This window comes from Camellia sinensis, chromosome 13 (genome assembly GCF_055761805.1).
Source record: "Camellia sinensis isolate YWXY chromosome 13, ASM5576180v1, whole genome shotgun sequence".
NCBI lineage: Eukaryota > Viridiplantae > Streptophyta > Magnoliopsida > Ericales > Theaceae > Camellia > Camellia sinensis.
The window spans coordinates 119,348,294-119,357,365 of record NC_138973.1 but is presented as its reverse complement, the minus strand read 5'-3'; the positions used below and the strand labels follow the sequence as shown (position 1 = coordinate 119,357,365).

The 9,072-nt window shown below is 37.0% G+C and overlaps 1 protein-coding gene across 1 annotated transcript; it reads left to right on the top strand.

Moving 5' to 3' along the window:
- The first annotated feature begins 3,689 nt into the window (after window positions 1–3,689).
- Window positions 3,690–8,287, top strand: LOC145805666 (uncharacterized). Its single transcript, XM_082900840.1, has 2 exons — window positions 3,690–4,101; window positions 8,229–8,287. The coding sequence occupies exons 1-2, from the start codon at window positions 3,690–3,692 to the stop codon at window positions 8,285–8,287; spliced, it is 471 nt and encodes a 156-aa protein (XP_082756966.1).
- The last annotated feature ends 785 nt before the right edge of the window (window positions 8,288–9,072 follow it).

Genomic DNA, 9,072 nt, shown 5'->3' with positions numbered 1-9,072 from the left:
AAGCTACCAGGAAAGAACCTTTGAGGCAAGGTCGGGTGTTTGCACTTGTACCAGGAGACGTGCAGAATACTGAGGCAGTTGTGTCAGGTATACTTTCCATCTGTGCTCAAAATGCTTATATTCTGATTGATTCGGGGTCTACACATTCGTTTGTCTCGCATGCTTTTTCCCAAAAATTAAATAGACCATTGGAACCCATGAACTATTTATTAGCTGTATCATCACCTGCTGGGGGATCCATGACTTGTGCTTATATGTATGCTGCATGTGAGATTGTTATTGGAGATATGCTTTTATATGTTGATTTGCTACCCCTGAATCTTGATCATTTTAATGTAATTTTGGGAATTGACTGGTTAACAAAATATCATGCCTCCGTTGACTGTGTAACAAAGTAAGTTATTTTTTGTCCACCTGGATTGCCTGAATTTATATTTAATGGAGTTGGTGTTGTACCTCCCCCATACTTGATTTCATCTATGAAAGCATTTAAATTGATTAAAAAGGGACGTAAATGGTATCTATGTTGTGTACTAACTGTGCCTACTGATACTAAAGCTAATGTGGACAGTATTCCTATAGTTAGAAAATTCCCAGATGTTTTTCCAGATGATTTTCCAGGGGATCTGATTGACAGGGAGATTGAGTTCACTATTGAGGTGTTACCGGGTACACATCCAATTTCCAAAGCTTCGTACAGAATGACGCCTACTGAATTGAAAGAATTGAAAATCCAGTTGCAGGAGTTGTTGGACAAAAAGTTTATCAGGCCTAGTACATCACCGTGGGGTGCTCCAGTTTTATTTGTAAAAAAGAAGGATGGCTCGTTGAGGCTTTGTATTGACTACTGTGAACTGAACAAGGTGATAGTGAAAAATAAGTACCCATTGCCTCGCAATGATGATTTATTTGACCAATTGCAAGGTGCTCAAGTCTTTTCCAAAATTGACCTTAGATCCAGATACCACCAATTGAAAGTCAAAGCTGAAGACATTGAAAAGACTGCTTTCTAAACAAGGTATAGACATTATAAATTTCTTGTTATGCCTTTTGGAGTTACTAATGCGCCTGCTGCATTTATAGATCTTATGAACAGAATATTCAAACCATTCCTTGATGAATTTGTGGTTGTTTTTATAGATGATATCTTGATTTACTCCAAGAATAAGGAAGAACATGAACATCATTTGAGAATTGCATTGCAAACCTTACGAGAACAGAAATTATATGAAAAACTAGCAAAGTGTGAATTTTGGCTTGATAGTGTTATGTCTTTGGGGCATGTGATTAGTAAGGATGGCATTTCAGTTGACCCACAGAAGATTAAAGCAATCGTGAATTGGCCTAGACTGACTAATGTTATTGAAGTTCGGAGTTTCTTGGGTTTAGCCAGGTAATATAGAAGATTTGTGAAAGATTTCTCCAAAATTGCTTTGCCTTTGACTCAATTAACACAGAAAGGAGTACCGTTTGACTGGACTGACCAGAGAGAATCAGCCTTTCAAGAATTGAAGACCCGACTTGTGACTGCACCAATTCTCACCTTACCCTCAGGTACAGATGGATTTACTATTTTTAGTGATGCTTCTTATAAGGGTTTGGGGTGTGTATTGATGCAGAATGGTAAAGTCATCGCATATGCTTCCTGACAACTGAGGTCACATGAAAAGAATTATCCGACTCATGATTTCGAGCTTGCCGCAGTAGTATTTGCATTGAAAATTTGGCGCCACTACTTATATGGAGCAACATGTGAAGTGTACACAGATCACAAGAGTTAAAATATTTCTTTACACAGAAAGAGTTGAACATGAGGCAACGGAGAAGGTTAGAATTGATAAAAGACTATGACTTGCAAATTTTGTACCATCCGGGGAAAGCTAATACCGTTGCTGATGCACTTAGTTGAAAATCAATTAGGAATTTGGCTTGCTTACTTACCGGGGAAAAAGAACTACTGCATGAGCTTGAGAAATTTGAGGTTGAAATTGTTTTGCGAGAACAAGGTGGGACATTGGCTGTCATTTTTGCTTAACCGGCACTTATTGAGGAAATTAAAGAGAAACAATAACAAGATGACTTTTTGAGGAAGATTATTGATGAATGGGAATCCAAGCCAAGGCCAGATTTTAGATTTGAAAATGATGTGTTGAAATTTCAAGGAAGGTTGTGTGTATCAAATGATCCTGAATTAAAAAAGCGAGTGTTACAAGAAGCCAGGGTCGGCCCTGGGCTAAGGCAGGTGAGGCCTGTGCCTAGGGCCCAAAAATTAGGCCTAAAAAAAGGCCCCAAATTTATTAGTCTTGCACTATATTAAAAACTTAAAATGTCCCAATTCTATTTAATTAATTTAGGCTGTTTTAAAGGGCCTCCAAAAACCTATTTGGCCCAATTGATAAAAGGTCCAATTAAAAAATATTTATAAGTGATAGTTGTTAGTCCAATTAAAAAGATAAAATATAAAATATATGCATATGTATTAGTTGTTAGCCTAATTTTGTGTGGCCTATTTTTTTTCTCTTTATGGCCCAAATATGTGTTTTTTAGTATTTTTTTAAAAAATATTTTACACAATTTTTATTTATTTATTTTGTAGATACCTCTAACTTAGTTACATTTAAAACTATAATATTTGTATTTTTTTTTAATTAAAATTACCAAATACAAAAAAATATAAAAAAATACGAATTGCAAATTCAGACAATTATTTTTAAAAACTCTAAACCAAACATAGTGATTTTATGTTTTTTTTATAAATATCTAAAAAGGTCCCGAAAAATTAATTCGCCTTAGGCCCTTGAAAACTCACGGCTAGCCCTGCAAGAAGCCTACATTTCAAAACTTTCTATCCATCCAGGGAATACAAAAATGTACCAAGATTTGAAGCTTAATTTCTAGTGACCGGGAATGAAGAAAGAAATTACAGAGTTTGTGTCAAAATGCCTACATTGCCAACAAGTCAAAACCGAACATCAATCACCCGTAGGTTTGCTTCAACATTTGCCAATACCGAAGTGGAAATGGAAGCATATCACTATGGATTTCATTGTTAGATTGCCTCGCTCCAGTAGAGGTATGGATTCAATTTGGGTTATTGTTGATCGGTTGACTAAGTCTGCTCATTTCTTGCCTGTCAAAACAATTTATAATGCAGATAAGTTGGCTACAATTTATATTAATGAGATTGTTAGATTGTATGGAGTGCCTGTGTCCATTGTTTCTGATAGGGACTCGAAATTTACATTGAGACTTTGGCAAAGTTTGCAAATGGCATTGGGTATTGATTTGAGATTGAGTAGTGCGTACCATCCTCAGACAGATGGCCAATCAGCAAGAACAATCCAAATTCTGGAGGACTTGTTTTGTATGTGTGTACTTGATTTCCAAGGGAGTTGGGAAAGTCACTTGCCTTTAGCTGAATTTGCCTACAACAACAGCTTTCATTCGAGTATTGGTATGGCACCTTTCGAGGCCTTATATGGCAGAAAATGTCGGTCTCCTATTTTTGGGTAGAAGTTGGAGACGGGCCTTTACTTGGGCCTGAGATTGTACATAAAACAACAAAAAATGTGAAATTAATCCAACAAAGATTGAAAACCGCACAAAGCCAACAGAAAAGCTATGCGAATGTCCGAAGGCGAGACAGGGAATATGAAGTGGGCGATCATGTTTTTATTAAAGTGACACCAATGAAAGGGCAGACTCGCTTTGGAACTAAGGGCAAGTTGGCACCAAGGTATGTTGGGCCGTACGAAATTATTGAAAAGATTAATCCAGTGGCATATCAGGTAGCTTTTCCTCCCGAAATGGAACATATGCATAATGTCTTCCACGTTTCGATGTTGCGGGATTATCTACGGGATCCTTTCCATGTTATTGAGCCAACCCATGCTGTATTGAGTGACAACTACACTTACGAAGAAAGACCCATTCAAATTGTAAACCAGCGAATCAAGAAGTTGAGAAATAAAGAAATCCCATTAGTGAAAGTGGATTTGCAAAATCATGGTGGCGTTTATGCAACTTGGGAAAGAGAAGATGACATGAAAAGAAGATATCCAGACCTTTTTCCACTTGACCTTATATTCTTTCCGGAGGAAGGTAATTGAGTTTGGAGAACCAAACGTCCTAAGGGGGAGAGGATGTGACACCCACCTCCTTAATTAAAGCGATTAATTAAGTTAATTATCTGCTTATTGTTAAGTGTGTGATTATGTGTTATGTGAATTATGTACCATATGACATATATATTTGCATTGATTGGCATTGTAGTATTATTGTGAACAGATACGTAAAGGAATGAATTTAACATGTCTGAATCGCTAATTTAAATAAATTATAATTAAGAAAATTGGATAGGAATTAGGGCCTAATTCACATTAGTATAAATTAATCTAGTGTACTTAAGATTACGGTACAATGTGAGTTAATTTAATTTGAGTGAATTGAATTTAAAATTAGTTGTATGATTTATTAACTTATTTAATGTAAGCTTGTTGTAAATATGGTCAAGGGCTTGAGAGATGACTCATCAAATTGATTGGGATGAGAGAGCTGTGACAACCCTCACCACTGATTAGTGCTAATCTATGATTAAGCATGTTAACTGACTGATTGACTTGAATTCTGAACTGATTGATTGAGTGTATTAGTTTAAATGCATGTCTATCTGTTTGACTGCTAAATTATCTGTTCATGTATTATGTTTAAAAAAAAAATCAAATTAAAGGCCTTATCGACGGCCGAATTTGAAATTGATTAAAGTTTTATGCTAATTGGAATTTATGTGATTTTATGATAAATTTAATTGAAATTTGATTTGGAATGACTAAATTGGATTAAATAAGCTAAGTTATAATAGTTGGCCTTAATCACCATTTTGGCACTTAGTGGCCCACTTCATAAAACACATTTGAGCTTTATTTCTAGCACGTTGTTCAGCCATTTCTTGAGCCTAAACCGACTAGAGAGAGAGAGATGGGAGGGAAGCTTGATTTCATCTTGTTTTGGCTTGGAGATTAAGAGAGTTGAAGGAAATTTGCATAATTGAGCTTCCACATCTTGAATTCAAGGCATAAGGTAGAGGAACCATCTTCTTGAACTTGTATTTAAGTTAGTTCTTGCATGGTTCATGATATATTGAAGAGTAGAGTCAAGAATTAGCTTAATATGTTGAATTGAGTAGGAATTCATGCATGCATGTACATGTTGTAGAGTTTTGAAGTTGTTTTCATGAAAACTCCCACATTCATGTTCATATTATCGTTCTAGTTTATGAATTCCTCATGTTTTTGAAAGGATTGGCTCATTTGATCTTGTGTTTGAAGCTTTAAATTCATTTAAGCTCATGCATGTTACATTTGAGTCTTGTTCATAAAAGCTCCTTGAAATTTGTGTTCAATTGAACTACCTTTGGGCTTTGATTTCTCAAATTGATCTTTGAAAATGTCATACTATGAGTTTATAAGTGTTTTCCAGAAAATTAGCCCAAAGGGATCGAATTTGATGCATTAATAGTTGAGTTTTGAGCTTGAGGTTCAAATCTGGAAATTCCAGATTTTGGACTAATGCTCGAGCGGGGAACTCCACGCTCAAGCGTACACACTGAGTTCATGCAGTCCGCTCGAGCGTGGAAAGTGACGCCCGAGCGGGAAATGCATGTATCCAGTACTTTGCATGTGTTTACAGTCCACTCGAGCGGGGGAATGCATGCTCGAGCGAGGACTTATGTCTCATGCTCGAGCGGAGGTCGAGCACCCATCAAGCGTGAATTTCACCCATCCAGTACTTTTGCAGTCCACTCGAGCAGAGTAAGTCACGCTCGAGCGAGGCTCTTTTGTCTGCATGTCCGCTCGAGTGGGTAAATCCACACTCGAGTGGGACCCTGTTTCAGCAAAATTTTGAAAAGTGTTTTTAAATGCATCTTTGCATCCTCATTCCATCCTAGGTATTCTTAGGCCTAGTTTAAGGCATCTTAATGAGGATATTGATGTAGAACCACACCGAGGCAAATTAGGGATTAAGTTATTATTTCCCAACTGTGTAGCTTAGTGTGTGTTCGTTCTGTAACTGTGTAGGGTTGGCATCCAAGGACGCTCTAGCTGCTTATAGCCCAGTGCTCTGTGAGTGACAATGTTGTAAAGATATGTTCAATCATGAATATTTTCTGAATGAACAACTGTACTGCTTTCTGAAATGATATTTCTTACTGAATGAATGTTTGTTCTATTTGTGAACTGTATTCGTGGCATCCATAGCAATTTACTGTTACTGTACTGTACTGCTACTGTCACAGAGATCTCTGTCGGTTTCCATGTTTGGAACCACTACTGTTTACTGATATGATGGCCATCAGCTGACTGTTCGGTCTGTTAAGACCTACTGTACTGTTTTGCTATTGGATGTACCACATAAGACTATTATAGTTTCTGAATGACTGTTATGGCATGAAATATGAGCCACAAACCGAATGACTGATATACTAATAAATGATTGTTTTCAATACTGAAAGGACATTCATTCTTAACCTCTTTACGCATATGTTATTCACTTGGCTTTAGCTCACTGCTCATATATATATGCAGGTGTTCAGGCACCGGACCGTTGCAAGAAGCGTCAAACTAAGCCCTTGTTTTGTCAAGCTAACCTTTGTGCCTCACTTCGAGGTTCCAGATCTGTTCAAGCTAAGGCTGCTTTTGGGGTGTCTCAAATTCACCTTATCTATCTCTGTTATGTATAGACTGAATGATATTTGTACTGTACTGTTATGGTGGGGATTTGGTCCCTAACCTGAATGCCTATAAATGATGTATGTATATACTGTTTTTGTTCTCGATGTGAACATGTTATGAAAAGTCCTTTTGCATACAGACTGTCACAGCTCATTGGACATCTTTTAATTACTGTTTTGGCTTCCGCCAGCCCCTGTACTCTGTATTACTGTTTTACTGTTGAGCAGGCATTCGGTAATCTCGGATTGCGGGCTAGTTACGGTGCTAAACCCATAGGGGCGGGTTTGGGTTGTGACAAGAGCAGTGTAGTGGACCTAGAGAACTTAGAGCTATACACGTAGAGAGAGAGAGGGAGAGGCCATGAGAGTTAGAACTCAGCATAGAGGAAAGAAGAGAAGAACGAGGCAGTGAAGAAGAGATTAAAGAAGTCATTGAAATTTCCCCTCCACTCTCCACAATTCACTCATATTAGGTGAGAATTCCCCTCTTAAACCTCATGCTTTTGTAGATTCGTGCTCAAAACTTATGAAATTCAAGATTTGCCAAGAACATGTAAAGTTTGGTTCACATAGTTAGAGATGTACTTCATGCATGGCTTCATATGCAAAAAATAAGTGAATTGATTCTTTAAATCCAACATGCATGACATGTTTCATGAACATTTGATTTCATTCATTTAGTTCTTTCATAATCTTCATAAGTTTGAAAGAACTTTTCACAAATTATATAACTAAGAGCTTTGAAATGCTTGATTATGTATCTTTGATTTTTGTTGTAAATTTCAAGAACTTGGGTTCTATTTTCTTTCACATGGACTGAGCGAAATCTTGCTTAGAGTTTGGTATGTCCAATCTTTTGGGTTCATGCATGTTTTTGGGACTTCAATTACTTGAATTAAGGGCTGAATTTGCATGGTTAAGATGTATTAAACAAAGCAGATTTTGGGCACCATTTCAGCCCAGACCGCTCGAGCAGATTGGGCCCCCCCGCACGAGAGGCCAAGGTAATCGCACGTGCGGCCAACATGGCAATTTCAATTTTGTTCTTTGCTTCACTTTTTCCTTTTCCGGGCCTCCGTTTGCATAGTTTTTAAATGTTTTCATAATAATTTGCATCTCATGTGTGCATTAGAGTACATGAATAGAGATAGAATCGAATGAGTGAACAATGAATAAAAATTAACGGAATAATAACCAAGCAAATAGAAATAGAAGTGATTGAATTCGACATGGGTGTAATTGAACTGTTGTGATTAAATTTGTTTGTTAGGTCGGATGCCATAGCTTAGTGTCGTATCGTTTGCATTTCGAGGAGCCCACTGTGAGTAACAATGTTGTAAAGATATGTTCAAATTGTATTTATTTTCCGAATGATAAATGATATTGTTTCTAAACAAATACTTTTTATCGATTGAATGATGATCCTCTTTTGAATTGTATTCGTGGCATCCATAGCGTATTGTTATCGTTATTGTTATTGATATTGCTATTGTTACAGAGATCTCTGTCAATTCCAAATCTGGGAACTATTGTTATCGTATGATGGCCATCAATTGATTGTTCGGTCTTTTAAGACCAAGTGTATTGTTGCTATCGGATGTACCACGTATGACTTATATAATTATCGATTGATTTTGAATTGATAAAATTGAATGATAGCTCGACGAATGATATTGATTGAAATTGTTCTAATGCTAATCGATTGTTTCAAAAATGGAAGGACATCATTGTTAAACTCTTTACACATTTGTTATTCACTGGGCTATAGCTCACAGTTTATTATATATATGTAGGTGGCCAAGCGCCGAACCAAAGCTAGAGGTGCCGACCCAAGCTCAAGTTTTGTCAAGCCAACCATTGTGCCTCATATCGAGGTTCCGAACCTACCCGAGTCAAGGCCTTTTGGGTGATACTATCCACCCTTTTGCTAAGTGTAATGAATGCCTAAGATTTTTGGTTTCGCAATTTTTTATAAGGAGATTATGTCCCTAACTTGTATGCTATCTTGTCTATGTATTTTTTGAATAAGTGGCTATGAATATGGTTATGTGCATAAAAGTTATTTCCATTCAGGTCTTCACGACTCATTGGACGATGTATGTTATTGCTGATTTGCTTCCGCCGGCCCCTTTATAGTGTAATATTATCATTATTGCTAAACAGGCCTTCGGTAATCACGGATTACTGGCCGGTTACGACGCTAAACCTATAGGGGTGGGTTTAGGTCGTGACAAAAATGCAACTTAGATGTGAAATACATGATATCCACAAGACACAAGTGATGCAAAAGTTTGCAAAATTGTGGTGTAATTTCAAGCCTGAACTATCAAGAAAAGTAAGAA

What these genes read in the sequence shown, in the direction of transcription:
- LOC145805666 (XM_082900840.1), top strand. Translation starts at nt 3,690, where the DNA reads ATGAAAGGGCAGACTCGCTTTGGAACTAAGGGCAAGTTGGCACCAAGG. An exon ending in TATATTCTTTCCGGAGGAAG is followed by an intron (nt 4,102 to 8,228) that starts GTAATTGAGTTT and finishes CTATTGTTACAG; the next exon opens with AGATCTCTGTCAATTCCAAA.